The 17,956-nt window shown below is 36.4% G+C and overlaps 1 protein-coding gene across 1 annotated transcript in view; it reads left to right on the top strand.

Moving 5' to 3' along the window:
* The window catches only part of ATP11C (ATPase phospholipid transporting 11C), a 189,012-nt gene that overhangs the window by 154,486 nt on the left and 16,570 nt on the right, over positions 1–17,956 (top strand). Inside the window, exons 22-26 of the mRNA XM_063083465.1 lie at positions 1,563–1,665; positions 2,841–2,986; positions 9,474–9,533; positions 13,407–13,534; positions 17,647–17,782. Of these exons, the coding sequence (XP_062939535.1) occupies positions 1,563–1,665; positions 2,841–2,986; positions 9,474–9,533; positions 13,407–13,534; positions 17,647–17,782 (573 nt within the window). The remainder of the gene's footprint in view (positions 1–1,562; positions 1,666–2,840; positions 2,987–9,473; positions 9,534–13,406; positions 13,535–17,646; positions 17,783–17,956) is intronic.

Here is a 17,956-nt window from a genome sequence, read left to right as displayed (position 1 = left end):
TTTTACAGTCCATGACTATATATTCTTTTATCTTTCCCCGAGGATGAGTTTCAGTCTTTTTAATTTATATTTTCATGCAGAAGCTGTCACCCATGGTAATTTTATTACCTTCCCTAGACCTTCCCTGGCTGCAGTTTTTTTTCCTTGAGGTGCAAATCATTACTGCACACAGTATAACAGGTGTAGTTAGTTAACCAGTATTGTAGCCCACCAAAAACAAATTTAGTTTGGGTTCTGTAATTTTGCTTTTGACTCTTTCATTTACAGGTTATTTCTGACAGTCTTTTATAAAATTGTTAAGAAGAACCAAAGTTGAAGGGTGGGACTGGGGGAAAGCTGGCATTTCACAGTCACATCATTTTTGTGTTAAATGGAATTGGATGTGGGTTTTTTTGTTTGTGTGTACTATTTAATACAACTAAAACCTGACTGAATTTTGTTTAAAGAGAAAACTGCGAGGTGCCTTAGCCTCGTGTGGATTATTTTAATCACTTCAGTTATGTTGAGAATGGATTCCATTTATGTTAACTGGTCAGAGCAATCTTGAGAACAGAATTTTTGCATTATTGAGCTACTGAATTATTAAGCTTTTTTTTTTTTTAATCTGGCTGGTACAGGGATCTTGAACCCTGGACCTTGGTATTATCAGCATCACGCTCTAACCAGCTGAGCTAACCAGCCAGCCCTACTTAAGCTTTGCTAAAGTTGCTAAATTCCAAGGAGTTTTGAGAGTTGATACATCAAGCAGTGATTATTTAAAACATAGGGTGGGAGGCCAGCTGCTCACCCAATACCTTTCCCACAATTAACTGCCAGGAGAACGTTTTGGAGAACCCCAAAGCAGAAGTGTTTCAACACCAGGAATGAACATTTTATTCAGTATCTGTCATGAACACAGCTCTGAGCTACACAGTATCATTTACATATCTTAAAGAAACACTCAGGGAATAGTGACAGGCTTTGTATACATATCTTGGGCATCTTTCTGCAAATCACACCCCCCTTATGATGCCCTTTTTAAAATGCAGCTACCTGTAGGAAAGGTCAAATCATATTGGGCAGTGGGAGATTTAGTAAAGCTTAGTTGGCAGCTAGATGGGTACAAGAATTTAACATCAGATAATTTCCTGGGAATAAGGGTTGGGGTGCTCCTAGAGTGGGTAGGAGTATCAGCAAAGAGGAGAGAGAGGTAACCAAAAACATTGTTTTTTGACATTTGTTCTGGTGGCCTTGTACAGGTTACCCCAAATTGGCTTTCCACAAAGGACATATGAAACAATGACGGAAGAGGGAAACATGCTGACCTCTAATATGTGTGGGAGGCAAGGTTTTTGATAGTTTATATATACACAGAACCAGAAACAAATGGGTGCTGCTGTTACATTTTGAATGGCTATGTTCTGCCTCTAAGAATTCAAGACTATTGTACATATATGCACAAAGTACCTTTTTATTTGCAAGGCCACCATTTATAAGTGTAAATGATGCAAAATCCCCTTATGTAGTTAAATCTCACTTTCTGCTTTGACCTTTTTTATACCTCTTTTGTATTTAATGTTTAGATTGTCAGAATGGTGAAGAATTTAAAAGGCAGCCCAATAACACTGTCGATAGGTGATGGTGCCAATGATGTTAGTATGATCCTGGAATCCCATGTGGGAATAGGTAAGAAACATCTAATGAGATGGCAGCTGTAAGATATCCGTGTTGCTTTTAGGTAGAGTGGTCTTATATTATAGATTGTTTTGGTTGCTTATCTTGAATTTGAATTTGGGAATGATAATTTTTAATCTAATGAAGGTCCTCAAGTGATCGTGGAACATGTCTATCCCAAGGCCCTATTCCTGGTGGGAATGTAGCAATACAGAGTTAGCGGATATTTTTATATTAGCCAAGTAAAGTGAATCTGGCAGCACAATTGATTGTGTAGCTCTCCCTTAGACAGCATGCATGAAATTTTATTGATTTTCCTCCCCTGGCCAAACTGCCTGCTATGTTGCTGCAGTTTGTCTTTTCAGATTCTTTACTGTTTGGAGCTAAGAAGTGATCATTAGTTAGCTGGTTTTTCACATGGCAGTATTTATGGGTAGCTTGGAGTATAGTTATGAATTTATATGTTGACATGCAACAGCTTTTCTACTACCTCTGTGCCATTTTTTCACCTGTCAGGCTGCTGTTAGGCAACAAACCTAACACCCCAGCAAGGTTTTTTTGGGTAGGGGGTTAGGAGCAGATATGGAATTAGTATCTCGGGAATTGTACAATAGTTTAGATTCCTGAATTATTCTTTCCATTTGGAAGTAGCCCTATTTCATGTGGAACTCTTAAGTTCTACTCATTGATTATCCAATGTGAAAATAGCCTAAAGCTGCATGAGCTCATGGAATCCTTGGGCTGCTAGTCAGTGTTTCCTTCAGTAAAAGGAATTCATCATCTTTTCATTGAGCTCCTAGACCACAAACCCCAGGTCTCTGAGTTGCCTTAATATAGCACCTAGTTTAGTGTCATACACAATTAAGTACTTTTCGAGTGCCTTAAAACTAATTTTCAAGTCAAGTTTTTTTATCCAGATAATTTTGCCTTGTAATGATTGAAATTCTGATTTTATTTAATTGTTTTATATTGTGTTAGAAATAGGTAGTTACCAATTAAACTTAGTTTTACTTTTATTTGGTAAGTCTCAGTGTCACTGTTAAAGAAAGTCCTTTTTGGTTAAAAAAAAAAAGCAAAGCTAAACTACAATTGAACTATGATGTTTAAGCAAGTTGAAAATATAGAAATAAATCAAGGGGTTGCTTATTCTATAAAATACTCACCCTTTAGAGATATTCTCTTTTTAGGTATTAAAGGCAAAGAAGGTCGCCAAGCAGCTAGGAATAGCGATTATTCTGTTCCAAAGTTTAAACATTTAAAGAAACTGTTGTTGGCTCACGGACATCTATATTACGTGAGAATAGCACACCTTGTACAGTATTTCTTCTATAAGGTATGTGATAAGATATTTGTAATTTAAGTTCTGTTTAATCCAGCATTGGCTCAGCTTGGTCATGGTTTTGTTTTCCTTTTTTCCGTGATTCTTTTGCTGTCTTTTTACTGAAATTTTCAGTCAACAAAGCAGAGGTGGTCTGTTTAATGAATCAGAAGCCAGAAATTCCTCTTGGTGCCAGAAATTTGAGATGAGTTTAAGTCAACTTTATTGAAGTATAAATTAAATGCAATAACCGATATCCGTTAAAAATGTACAGTTTCGGGCCGAGCCCGTGGCGCATTCGGGAGAGTGCGGCGCTGGGAGCGCGGCGACGCTCCCATCGCGGGTTCGGATCCTATATAGGACTGGCTGGTGCACTCACTGGCTGAGTGCCGGTCATGAAAAAGACAAAAAATAAAATAAAATAAAATAAATATATATTTTTTAAAAAAATGTACAGTTTCATGAATTTTGACAAATGTATATACATCCATGTAATCACCACTCCAATCAAAAAAAAAAAACTATTTCCATCACTGCAGAAAATTCTCACGTGTTCTTTCCCAGTCATTGTCCTCTATTCCTCCCCCAAACAACAACTAATCGGATTTCTATTACTGTACCATACATAGTAATATATATGATGTAGAATATATAGATATAAGTGTAATATATGTAAAATACACATTAGTTTTGCCTGTTCCAGAACTTCATATAAATAGAATCATATGTACTGTTTTGTGTATGGCCTATTTCACTTAGTATAATGTTTTTGATCTTCATACATGTATCAATAGTTGGTTCCCTTTCTATGCTGAACAGTGTTTCAAACTACTTTTTTTAGTAGCAGAATCCTCTGTTCAAATGAAATTGCATAGGTAAAAGCAGGATTGCATTAACTGAAAGAAAGGTGATGGAACCTGTCCTGCCCCAGAAGTTCCTCAGAGCACAATTTGGAATCCATGAATATAGTTTAGGCCACTAATTTTATACGCATGTTGAACTGGCATACATGAAGGTGAAATAATTGGTCTGAAGTTTGTAGATAATTTTAAGCTGATACGGGCCAGAACTTGGATCTTCTCTCCTGTGTTTTTGTTTGATAGTGTTTTAAAAATTTTTTTTGGCTTTTGATTTTGAAATAATTTCAGACTTTAAAGAAGTTGCAAAATCAGTACAATAATTTTTGTATACTCTTTGCTCAGCTTTGTCAACTGTTAATGCCTTAGATAATCCACAACATAGTTATCAGGATCAGCACATTGATATTAATTAGCACATTAATATTAACTACTCTGTGTAGTGCATTCAAATTTTGCCAGTGATCTCAACAATGTTCTTTTTGTGGGCTATTTCTTTTCAGGATTACTCTTACTTTTAAGCTGTCACGTTTCTAAGGATGTCTTCAACCTGGGGCAGTTCCTGTCTCTTTAGTCTTCATGGTCTTAACATTTTTTAAGAGTACTGATTAGTTTTAGAATGTCTCTCTACTTCGGCTTATCTAATGTTTGCTTATTATTAGATTCTGGTTATGCATTTTTTAGCACAAACACCACAGAAGTATTATTGTAACCTTTTTAGTGCATCATATCAGGAGGCATGTATTGTCAGTAGGTCTCAGTGATAATGTTAACTTTGATAACTTGATACAAATGGTGTTTTGGGGGTCTCAAGACCCCTCATCTTTGCTTTGTATAATTTCATTTGAAAAGAATTCTGCTACTAAAACAGATATTTTATTCTGTGAGTTAAAATCCATTGCTATCACTATCTATTTTGATACTCAAATTGTCTTATATTTGGCCATTGGGAGCCCATCATTTTTCAAAGACTTCTTTATTTTCTGTACCACATGGTGTTCTAGGCTCATCTTGTATATTTCCTGCCTCAGCCCTGGATTCAGACATTTCTCCAGGAAACACTGGTTTATTTTGTTTGCAAATAGTATTTAGAAATCAAAATCTGGATGCAAGTTGTGCTCATTGCTGCTGAGCTGAAGTTGGTTCTAGGCCTTCTCAGTGGACAGAGCTAGGAAATATATATGGATATACACCAAAAATCTATTTATATCTGTGTATAAATGTATGTGTAACACATACTTATGTTGGGCCAGAATCAAAGGTATCACTATGAATTCAGTATGTGAACTCTGTTTGTACTGATACCTTTGATTCCAGTCCAACACCGAAGAGTTTATTCTAGCTTTAACCTTTTCCTTTTGCCGGGGGTGGGGGGTGGGGGGGTGGGGGGGTGGCTGGTACAGCGATCCAAACCCTTGACTTTGGTGTTATAACACCATGTTCTAACCAAGCGAGCTTACCAGCCAGCTCTTCTTTATTTGTAACTCCTTTTGTCCAGTGGTGAGAAACCTGGTTCTCATTATGCAGAGTATGTGTACTTATTTGCTCAATCCTAGAAGATATTTAAAGTAGTTTCAGAGTTGCTAACTCATACTCCTGTGAGAAACAAACTAACTTAAGTACGGTATTTGTGTTCAGTTCTTTTCTTTTAATTGACAAAAATTGTATATATTTATGGTGTACAACATTATGTTTTGATATATGTATACATTGTGGAATGGCTAAATCAAACTAACGTGTGTATTACCTCACATATTTGGCGATTTTTTTTTTTTGTGGTAAGAGCACTTAAAATCTACTTCTCAACAGTTTTCAAGCATATAATATATTGTTTTTAACTATAGTCACCGAGATGTACAATAGACCTCTTGAACTCATTCCTCATATCTAATTGAAATTTTGTACACTTTGACCAATATCTCCCCAATCCACCCTCCCTGGTAACCACCATTCTACTCTCTGTTTCTATGAGTGTGACTCTTTCAGATTCTACATGCAAGTGAGGTCATTTGACATTTGTCTTTCTGTGCCTGGCTCATTTTATTTAACATAGTGTCTTCCAGGTTCATCCATGTTGTCACAGTGTTGTATGCAGTTCTTTTTTTTATCTTTAGCTTTAGAGTATATAGTCAAAATACTGTCTTCTCAAGTTGCTTTTTTTTCTTTTCCACCACTCCAGTGTGGTTGGATTATTTATTTGTAATATAGTTATGTTTTTATTTGTATTTTATTTGGGTCCTCCCCCTCTAATTCTGATTTGTTTTTCGAGTGTGTGAAACATTGGTGTGGTTCTAAAAGACCTGTACCAAAGTGAAGTTTTCTGAGGATGCTACTTAGTGAGCTAATGCTCTAAGTGAGATGGGAATTATGAAAAGGTGACTTTTCTCAAATCCCTCTGTTAAATTTATACATTGTTTCTTTTCTAAAATGAAATTCTTGCAGTTATCTGTCATTTTCTGTAAACATACCAACCTAGAAAACCAGTGGCAACATTGTTATGTGATTATGATTTTTCTGTCTGTACATATTAATGTATGTATATGTTATTTTTATACACTACAGTACAGGGTTTTTAAAAATTTTTTTGAGATAATTCACATAAAATTTACCATTTTAAAGTGTACAATTCAGTGAATTTGAGCATATTCACTGTGATGGCCAACCATCACCACTATCTAATTCCAAAACATTTCCATCACTCCAAAAAGAAACTCAGTACCTATTGGTACAATACATATTGTTTTACACTTTGCCTTTTTCACTTAATAATATATGGTGAGCATTTTTCTCACCCAGTTTAATATTCTTCTAAAATACAGTAATTATATAATATTTCAAGCCCTTATTATTGGATACCAAGATTATTTCTTCAGTACCTTGGTTTTCTTATACCACCAAGCACTAGGGTACATGTTAGACTGAGTTTGGATACCCGTTTTTGTCTACCAGGGAATACAGTTTACCAAATTTCTTATTTAGATTCTAGTTTATAGGTATAGTATCACGTATGTGTGCCAGTTTTAAGTGATTTAAACAGTTATGATATTTGAATTTCATACCCTATATTTCACAGGAAGGAAAGCTCAGCGACTTCTTTTGTAGGTCCGTTGTCTGTGATCAACCCTGTTCTTATTAACTTTATATTTTGTTAAAAAAAAAAAAAAGTACACACACACACACAACTGAGAACCCACAGTTCACAGATTTGCAAAGATCCTGCCAGCCAGTATCAACTGGAACTGGTAGCCAGGCTAAGCACTGATGATGAGTAGGAGGGGGGTTATGGTGATCATGATGATTAACCCAGTATATAGGAGGTACTTTGCTGGTTGACAGAGCACTTTATTTTTTTTTATTTAATCCTCATAATCCTCTAGGAGGCAAGTAGTATTATCTCCATTTAAAATAATGTGAAAAGTAGAGCTCAGAGATTGATGTAATTTGCCTTTGGCTCCCCAGCTAGGAGGTGACAGAGCTACACTGAATGATTATTCTCTCTTAACCTTTCTCTAGTAGGAGATTCCATGAAGATTTGCCATACAGATCTGCCTAGCAATCTGACTCTATTTCAGAGGCTTGGTTTGCCTCTCTAGGAATTTGGCCTGCAATTGAAGCAACTGCCACCAGATGGAAGGGATGCTTTGCTAAGGAGAGCAAAACAAGCATTAAAATGGCAAATGTTGACCAGTGGTCAGAAATTGACTTGTCTTCTCTTTTCAACATAGAAGATTATTTATGAAGATGATGCCCTCTGTCTTCATTAGTATCTCTATCAAAATTATCATTTTGGTTGCTGACTTAGCAGTATTCCTTTTTTATTGCTATCTTTTGTCCCGAGAGGATTTCTAATATTTTCAGTCCTCTTTGGCTGAGCTAAGAAGTCTTTCCTTCCTCTTTTCGTGTCATTGCATCTTCAAATTGTTATTGCTGCACTCCTGAATTACTTCATTGACAGGTCTTCCTGCCTTCTGTTTCTGCATTCAATCCTCCTTGCATAAGTCATCCAGGTTAATGTTTAGAAAACACCACTTTTCAACTTGTTCTTTAGAAACTTTCCTCTCCATTGTCTAAAGATTAGTCTGGCTTTTAAGTCACCCTACGGTCCAACCCTGTCTTGCCATATACATTTTAAAATACATACTTCTTTACCTTGGTTCCTGCTTTTAACATATCCTATTTATCTTTAAAATCTAGTTCAAGTTCTAACTTCTTTGTTCAGTCTAGTCGATAAATATGTTTTGAATGTGTTACCCCATGTGCCAGGCACTGTTTTAGGCACTGAGGATTCACCATGGCACAAGACAGGTAATGTCCCTATTTTCATGGAACTTCCATTCTAGTGGGGGAGGTGGACTCCCCTCTTCTTATTAGTACCCTCATTATCTTCACTTAGTTCTGCCTACTCCAACCTCAGAACACTTACTTTTTCAAAAGCTGCTGGTGATATTTTGCATCGTACCAGAACTGATATTTACAAATGAGTGTTGCTCTTCCAGGTGATGACCTTGGGAGCTCTGACATTCATTCTCATGCTGCCGGGGTAATTCAAAACATATAGAGTACGTTTCTTTAGGAATGTCCTCCAGAGCCTGTAGTATAGTCATCTAAATATACTCAGCCAAGGCAGATGTTCATCTGTGGAGGATGCATTTGATTTTTAAAAGCAGTCTCAAGACTCTCAGAGTTGAGTCTGGTGAATTAGCTAAGTGAGAATGTGTGACAGAAGGAAGGAGACTGGTTTTCTGACATGGCTAAAAAAGGGGCTTTTGAAGATGCTTCCCAAAGAGAATTCCAGAGACATCACGAACAGTGGCAGCAGCTCTTGAATAAACTCACAGCCTACTTTGAAGGACAGTACTCATTTGAAAGTACTAGTTCTGGTAGTTTGCCTTGAAGGCATTAATTTCAGTGTTTTATAGTCACCTTTACTGCCTTATGAATTCCCAGCTTGTATTTTGTTATCTGCTTGTTTTTAGTATTCCCACAATTAAACAATAAGTCCCTTAAAAGAAAGAAAAGTTGGCTTTTTTGGTATTACTCACAGTGCCATCTTTGCATATAGCTGGTGATCAATAATGATATGTTGATTGTTGATGAGGCAGTAATAAAGGCATTACTTGATACTGTTAGTGTCAACATAATCTATAATAATTTCCTTTTTGTATTGTTTTGTTTTGGCGGCTGGCCAGTAAGGGGATCCAAACACTGTGCTCTAACCAACTGAGCTAACCAGCCAGCCTAGTAATTTCCTATATATTGGCATTAATTGACTTTAAAATATACACTTGCAGCATTATGTCTGTCTAGTTTATGATGATTTTGCAGACCTAATTGGTATTTAAGGTATAGTATCATTAGGTGTTCATATTGGATGAGCTCATTTCTTCCCTGGAAGAAGAATAGCAAGAGGTTCTCATAAAGTAAGTGAGGTCCTCTTCTGCCTTGGTAGGGCAAAAGTCAGTCTTAATATGAATTAATCCTTTGTTTTTGAGTTGTTTTCTTAATCTCTGGAGTAGAAATTTATTGCATTCTGACATCAGAAGGATTTAGGATTTACTGTAGACTATTCGGAGTATAGTTTTCCTGTTTAGTTTAGAAAGTTTATCAAGTGAAAATATTAACCCTTGTTTTAATTTTTTTTCCAGAACCTTTGTTTCATTTTGCCACAGTTTTTGTTCCAGTTCTTCTGTGGATTCTCACAACAGGTTTGTTTCCCAAGTTATTCATTATAATGTACTTTACATTTGCTGTTAATAAATTGCTTTTTATGTATTAGATTATGGGAATTACAGAGGTTTGTCCAAAGTAAAAGGATTTCTTTTTTTGTTCAACAGTTGATCTTCTTGGACTGGTTTTTGACAATAGCAAATGTTTGTCTTTGCTTTACTAATTTTTTTCTTACTTTCTTTTTGAAAGGCTTTTGGTACATCCTGTTGTAATTGGATAACATTGAAATGAGTATTTTGGTTTTTCTTTCTTTATATCAGTGTATGAAATGTGTTCCAATAGTCCTAAAATATTCTAGTTTAATATTTATTTCATCAAATAAAATCTCATACCATTGCAGTTTCTCAGGTTGGTTTTATAGAAACACATTGATCATTAAGCTAACCCAGAAGCTGTGATTCCTAGGTAAAGCCTTGGATTACTTAAAGCAACTCTAAATGTTTTGCCTTCTATTGTTTTCTGAACATTTACATAAAGAATATGCTATATATTAACTTCATACATAAGTGGTGGGATGGGCAGGCATGTTTGTTTAAAACTGAAATGGATTTTACATTGCTTCTAGTGGAAATATAGCTAAATACAGGAGCCCAGTGACTCAGAATTTTGGTAGTTAGTCTATGAGTAGTTCAGTGATTTTTGCCAAGCTGAGCTACCACATCGCCACAGTTATTAGAGACTGAGTTTCTAAATTTCAAAGGCAAGCTTTATTATTCTTGGTTCCTCATGGTAGGAAGTGATTTTTTTCTAATTCCTTGGCAGTGTTATCAAGAGAATGCATTCTTCTCAATGGGAAATGACTGCTCTCTTTCTCTTGAACTTGCCTCTTTGCCATTTGGTATTCTGTCTATCAGTGCCATGTTATTAGCCCGGTAGTGCCAGTTAAGCAGATCACGTTATAAATTAAGCATCTTCCAGTTGTAGGAAGTACCATCAGCCTTCTTGTATTAAAACTGATAGTATAAGTTATGGAGAGTTTTGTAAATTCTGATCAATCTGCTTTTCTTGAACACTCAAATTACTGTTGATCAAAGTGTCGCTAATTCCTCACTTCCTTGAATGAATGCAAATATTAAAAAATATTTCTTTTTTCTTTTTTTTTTTTTTTTTACTTAACTAGTTTTGTAGTAAAGTGCTGAAGGGAAATTGGCTTGATCTGTTGAAACATTGATTTTATTTTGAAAGGAATCTGTTGCTTTGTTATGCTTTTAAAACATTTTACCAAGCACAAGTTGTATGAAGCAAGAAAGGGCTTATTTCTTATAAAGCCAGCTGAGATTCAGACCCTGGACTGTCCTTGCTCTGCTTAGGTTACTGGGAACTGCTTAGGTTTCCTTAGGAGTTGGTGTTTGGTTTCCTCAGTTGCTCAACTGGTGGGTTCATTCATTTGACAAGTGTTTCTTGAGTGCCTACCTTGTGTCACGTTAAGTGCTGAGGATATAGCAGTGATCAAAACAAACTGTTACCCTCTTGGAACTTGCGGTGTAGTAGATAGGGGGAGAGACAGACAACCATCAAATATATTATATTGGATACTGATGTGCTCTTATGGAAAATAAACAGATAAAAAGCATAATAAAAGGATAGAATGTCACTGGGGGCTGCTGTTTTAGAGGTGATCTAAAAAGGTTTCTCTGATTAGGCTACATTTAGACAAAGACATAAAGGAGTTGAGGGAAGGAAGGAGCTTTGTAGACATCTTAGAGGAAAAGTATAGCTTGGAAAAAGGTCTCTCTGAGGAGGTGACATGGTGTGTGAAATCTTTAGTTTGACTTTGGCCTTGTGCTAGTGCTGAATGTAGCAACCTTTATTGCAAATATCTGTAGTGTACATATGGCTAGTCAGCCTTTTTCAGTCCGGGACCACATTAGGTAGGGTCTTTGGAGTTTGGAAAGTGGGCTGTAAAGAATGTAGAAATGCAACCAGGATTCAGATTCTTTAAGCATAAAGCAACTCTTTCTTTAGCAAAGCTAGGGTAGTACTTGTCTTTCTTTTCTCCATGAAAAGAAAACATTTGTAACAGGTTAAACAATATATAATGTTATCAACTAAACCTGTTGTTTGTTTAAAGGATATTCTGTCTTCTTTGTTTATGCATCTAAGAATTACAGTCACCTCTCATGTGACCTTAAAGTACCATAGTGAAACAAAGGTAGATTGATGCTTCTTTTGTTTGAATACAATTCAAGACTAAATTGCACACCAGTCAATGTGAGGTTCTTTTTTCTTTTTTTTAATTTACTCGTTAATGAAAATGGGTAGTTTCCAAAGAAAACGTAGTGTTGTGTGCCATGGACTTGTGTGTCTTGAGAATTAAAAAGAATGCAACACCTTTTTTTCTTTTCATACTTTTTAATTCAGTGGCATATTTTTGCTGAGTTTAAATCTTTGTTTATGGAAAGTATGTGGGAAGTACCTCCATGTTCTACATAGAGCCATCCTTTTAGCTTCATTGAGAATGTTGCACACATTATCTCTTTCTTCATCTCTACTGCAGGCCAGACTTGTGGCTCCCTCCTCTGGGTTCCTCCAGTTCCTTGTGCATCCCCCTTCCCAACTAGAATTTGAGCTTCTTGGTGGACAGGGGATGAATCTTCTCGGTCCCCAGTACTTGGCACTTAGTGGGTACTTAATAAATGTTCTGAAGCCAACTAAGGAATGAACTAATGCTCCATTCAAGTTCCCAACCTTTTTGTGTTGATCTCCATTATGATATTAGTTGTCTTTAGGAGCTATTGATCGAAAATACATAATTGTGTTAACTTGTGTCACATTTAAATACATTTTATTAATCAAGGAACACTTATATTTGTGAAAAATACATATGAGTATGAGGCATTATTATTCAGGCCACAAAAAATGGGTGTATGACAGTATTTAGCATGTGTAGATGAATACTAAACCCAATAAGTACTTTCATCAGAATGAGCTTCATAGAATACCTTAAGTATTTTCAATAAAGGAAGATTTATAGTTATCAGATGTTTTTTACAAATGTTTTGTAGCTTCCAATCTGTACTCATTCATTCATTCAGTATTTACTGAATTCTTTTTGTATGCCAAGTTCTGCTCTAGGAGCTCAAAATTGTCAAAGACCACCAGGAACACACTTGTAGTTGATCAAATAGGTTTATTTACTTAGTGCTGGGAGGGAGAACACGCACCATGGGGAACTATGAGGCTCTCAGGAAGAGGGAGTTAGAAAAGACTTATTATGGGATTTGGACTTGGACAATATTAACCAAGAAAACTGTGACATAGGCTGCTACTGCCTATATTTAGTTTCTCTAAGGATTCCTGACTTATACTTATTTGGTCTTTGTTGAAATAGCTACCGAATAGCTGAATTTTTAGCTACTGAAAAATCTTTTGAAAAGTTATTAGTTAATGTCTATTAGAAATACAACTTATAGCATGTAAATATTCTGAATAAGATCCTATCAAAGGAAAGGAATATTAATGTGACACATCACAAAATCAGTTATTTTAATAGTTATCAGGTAGAGTGACCTTATTTACAATGTTTCTTTTGCTGTCACAAAGAGCATGAAGGGTAACTGTCTTTTTTTTTTTTTTTTTTTTTTTTTTTTAAAAAAAGATGACCGGTAAGGGGATCTCAACCCTTGGCTTGGTGTTGTCAGCACCACGCTCAGCCAGTGAGCAAACCGGCCATCCCTATATAGGATCCGAACCTGTGGCCTTGGTGTTATCAGCACCGCACTCTACCGAGTGAGCCACGGGCCGGCCTAACTGTCTTATTTTAGCTAGTGATTTTTCCAAATACGTAATATCATCTTGTAGATGATTATTACAGTACAGTTCTTTATTCCCTCTGTTGTTTGTCATTTCAGCCATTGTATGATGCCTCTTACCTTACAATGTACAATATCTGCTTCACATCCCTGCCAATCCTGGCCTACAGTCTACTGGAACAGCACATCAACATTGACACTCTGACCTCAGACCCCCGATTGTATATGTAAGTTGAACATATAGTTAAAACCCCATTAGACTTTCAAAGTTGTGGGTTTTATTTCATCTGCATGTGGGAAGGACACGGAACTGCCTACCTGTTTGATTACCTGGTTCTGTTTGGAACTTTTAGCTACTGAAGCCAGACCGTTCACCAGAAAAGGCTATATTTTCTAGGTGTGGGTCCTGTACTTGAATGTGTGTGACATGTTTAGTTCAGAATCACTAATTCCTAAAACTTGAACCTACGTTGTTATAGTGTTCCAGCATCTTACAGGAAGACAAAATTTTAACTACAAAAAGAAAAACAAACACAAAGATCTTTGGTAGTTTTGAATATTGATTCCTGCCTGTACTGATTGAACTGATGAGATTGTTACCCTTTCTCTTATAAACTGCACCTGAGGCATTAGCCACCCCTCTTTGTTAGCCCTATTCTAAAACTATTTTTGTTGAAGAAAATAATTAACCTGTTAAGCCACTGTATTCATTTTGTGTCACTTGGAAATGGATCCCTTTCTTTATGGATGGGGGACTTGGCACTAGCCCCAGTTGTTTAACTTATGATTTAATTGTGTTTTTAGAAGTTAAGCCTACAGCTAAGATAAAGATATTAATTTACAGCAGGTTATAAACATCGCTAAACAGTGGATAGCAAGTGCAGTATAGAAGCTCAGGTGATCTATTGGTATGAAACAAAGATTCAAAAATTTAAGGGATTCCTTTAACCAGCATGACTCATAAAATTTACATTTAGTAATTATTAGAATTTTACAGATTTATAAAGTATATAATCATTTTAAAGTATTTATTAAGGGAAATTTCAAACATATGCAAAAGCAGAAAGAATATTATTTATATAACGAACTTCTGTGTCTTCACTTATCTTCAGCAAATATCAATTTATTGACAATCTTGTTCCATTAATAAACCTGTCTGCTCTATCATCAACTTACTTTGAAGTAAATCTCAAATATATAAAACAGTTATTTCAGTTTGTGTCTCTTAAGGATAAGGACTTAAAAAAATAACTGTACCCTATCACTTAACAAGTCCTTAATATCAGGCATCCACTCAATGTTCATATTTCAACTGATTTTTTTTTTTTTTTTAATGGCTGTTTGTTTGCATCAGGATCCAGATAAGGTCCATACATTGCAACTGGTTAATATGCTTCTTGAGTCTCTTTTAATCTGTAGGTTAACTTTGCAATCTGTTTGTTGACAAAACCAGATTGTTTATGTTGTAAAGTTTTCCCCAGTCTAGTTTGCTAATTCCATCCTCATGACATTGTTTAGAATGTTTCACTGATTCCTGTATTTGTTGTAAGGGGATAATTAGCTCTAGAGGGAAATTATAGAAACCTTGGTAGAAATCTCACAGAGCATCAGCTCCTATACCCTCTTTTTGAAAATGAGGAACCAGGGCCCAGAAAGGACTTACCTAAGGACACAGGTTTAACCAGAGATAAAAACAAAGATAAGAATCTCGTCTTCCTGATGACCAGCCCTGCGCTCTTTCCAGCAGGTTGGCGGTTTTCAAACACTGAACAGCAGTTGTCGTCAGACAACCACTAAAGTAAAGCCCAGTGGTGCAGCTGCTCTGGTTAAAATGGGGTTGAGGAGCAGTGAGTAGAGATTCCTTCCATTCAGTCCCACCAAGAGCTCAGGCTAACCTCATGGGCTCAAATCCTGCCTTTGCCACTTGCTCACTGTGTGACCTTGTGCAGGTTACTTGACGGAGATGAGCCTCAATTTCATCTTCAGTATAGACAAATAATAGCACCTAATGACAATGGTTTTGTGAGTATTGAGTCACTCCACTTAAAAGTTCTTTAAAAAACTGCCTGACACATAGTAAGTTTTTAATAGATGGTAGCTATTAATATTATTCTCATGCCCTCCTCCACATACCTTCAGAGATGTGCTGAACAGTTTTATAAATTAAGAATGTTGAAAATCTGAAAAAAGCTGTTGAGTACCAAATATTGTAAGGATTTCCATGAAGTTTTAGTTACTGCACTGCAGGTGCAGGTCATGAATTATTAACAATTTTATATAGAGGGTATACTTGCCACATCTAGTGCAAAAGTAAAGGCCAGGGCATGGCTATTGTACAGCCTGATGTGCACCTTTCCTTCTTAATCTTGTACTCTTAAAGTAGTGATTGCTTACTCTGATCAGACACTGCTCTCAGACTGTCACTGGATTATAGATTGCTCTGTGAGTCTGACTGTTCTTTGTAAACATGAAGCCCTCGTCTTCATGTGTAGTGGCTCTCTCTGCAGTGTCCCACTTAACATAAGCCGGGGCATTGTGTAGCATATTATAGATTTCACCTTCGGGGATTTAGTGACTTGGGCATTTCCAAATGCTTTGATGTGAAACAAGATGTAATTGGATATTTTCATATTTTTAAGAGAAATTTAAAAAGTAAACTGTAGTTCTATAGAGAAAACAGGTACAGTTTGTTTCTTTGACAGCTTTAAAAGGTGAAAGGAAGAGTTCTGGTATAGTGCTCCCTGCCATCATATGTAGGTGCTCAGGCCTGTGCTGCTGGTCAGCCCCAGATCTTCATTCACTCTCATGCTCTCCTTCATGGTGTTTGTCTTATTCTGAGTTTCCAAGGGCTTCTTTACTCATCCGAGTGCAGCTAGAAAGCCTGACCTATAATCCAACAAACATACCATGGTACCGTTGCCTTTCTTCCCACTGTATATAATGTAACTCCCACAGGTGATCTGTAAAAACAGGAACCACTTTTGTTTTTGCCCTCTCTGCCTCAGCCCAAATCAATGACAAAAGCCACATTAGTTGGCAGTTGATGGGCATTCCCTGCAAGGATCTTTAGGGAGATGCCTTCCCTGCATGACTTAGTGGCTGAGGGGAGAACTTGTTTCTGGGAGGCAACTACCTCCTTCTGCCATTTTTCTAGGATAAACATCATCTCCTGAATTTCAGATTCTTGCATACACCTGGAAATCCTAGGTAAAAGTTGCATAATTGCCATGTTCTCAGGAAACCCCACAGTACTCAATAAGAGCTGAACAAGAATCAATTAAATTTACATTACAAAGGTGTTTCTTATTCGATACAGCCCAGTGACATTCGGTAGTATTAGCAACAGGTGTGCTATTTGAGTGATAGATACTGCTTGATAAATGCTAAGAGCAATTGGAAATAGAAGCCAAAAGAAATACATGCATAAACCCATCTTCTTTTTTGCACTTCTGCTCCATTAGAATTGGTAGCCTTATTTAACATTTTGACTTATGCTAAGATTGTACTATTTTTGACAAATTTAAACTTTTAATCTGTCCACTTGCCATTTATCAAAGCATCATTGCACAATTTCAAACATGTTATTTGGACTCGATGGAAAAAAATATAAAGGACACCCTAAGACCTAAAATAAATTTCTAGGAAGAAATTTTTTCCCCCTAGGAAGAAATCTTGATTAAAATTATTTTAACAGTTGTAGTTGGAAAACTTGGTAGCTTGGTTGCAAGCATATTTCTCTTACTGAGTGAACTTTGGCGTGCTACTGCACTAGTGGTTCCCAAACTATACTGCACATTAAAATCACTTGGGGAGTTTAAAAATACGTTGATACCCAGGTTACACTTCATGCCAGTTATATCAGAATGAGGATGGGAGACAGGCATCAGTATTTTTAAAAGATCCTCAGGTGATCCCGATGTGCATCGAAGTTTGGGAACCATTATGCTACACCTTTCTGAGGTAAGTAGGAGTGATAATAACACCTATCTCATGTAGTTTTTAAGTGGATAAAATTAGTTAATATATATAAAATGCTTAACCCAGTTTTTGGCATATAATGAGTACTCATTAAATGAGCTCTGCTACTGATGATGTTATTGTTGTCAGTGACCAGAATTATAGAAGCTTTTCACAGTTTAATCTATGCATGATTGCATGAAGGAACTTTCAGCTCAGCCTGGCCCTTTACCTAAAACCTATCAGTCCATAAGGGTAGCCCCCTTCATTACAACAGGGTCAGATCTCATGCCTATCTTTGGCATTTCTCTGTATCTGTAAGTGATCAGTCTACAGAGATTTATTAACCTGTTTCTCTCCCCACCCCTCCGTTTCTCAATAGGAAAATTTCTGGCAATGCCATGCTACAGTTGGGCCCCTTCTTGTATTGGACATTTCTGGCGGCCTTTGAAGGGACAGTGTTCTTCTTTGGGACTTATTTTCTTTTCCAGACTACATCCCTAGAAGAAAATGGAAAGGTAAAAGGAACATGTCATTACATATTTTGGTATTGTAAGCATGGCTTATCTCTTTAACATAGGAACTGGATCTTTCATACACATATACTAGCTGTAATCATTTTGCAAGCTATTTTTCTTAAGATACAGTATTTAGTTCTCACAACTTCTTTACAGCGATAGAAATGTTGAAGT

The sequence above is a fragment of the Cynocephalus volans genome, chromosome X (assembly GCF_027409185.1).
Source record: "Cynocephalus volans isolate mCynVol1 chromosome X, mCynVol1.pri, whole genome shotgun sequence".
Classification (NCBI taxonomy): Eukaryota; Metazoa; Chordata; class Mammalia; order Dermoptera; family Cynocephalidae; genus Cynocephalus; species Cynocephalus volans.
The sequence above is the reverse complement of the archived record's forward strand: the minus strand, read 5'-3'. Positions and strand labels throughout refer to the sequence as shown.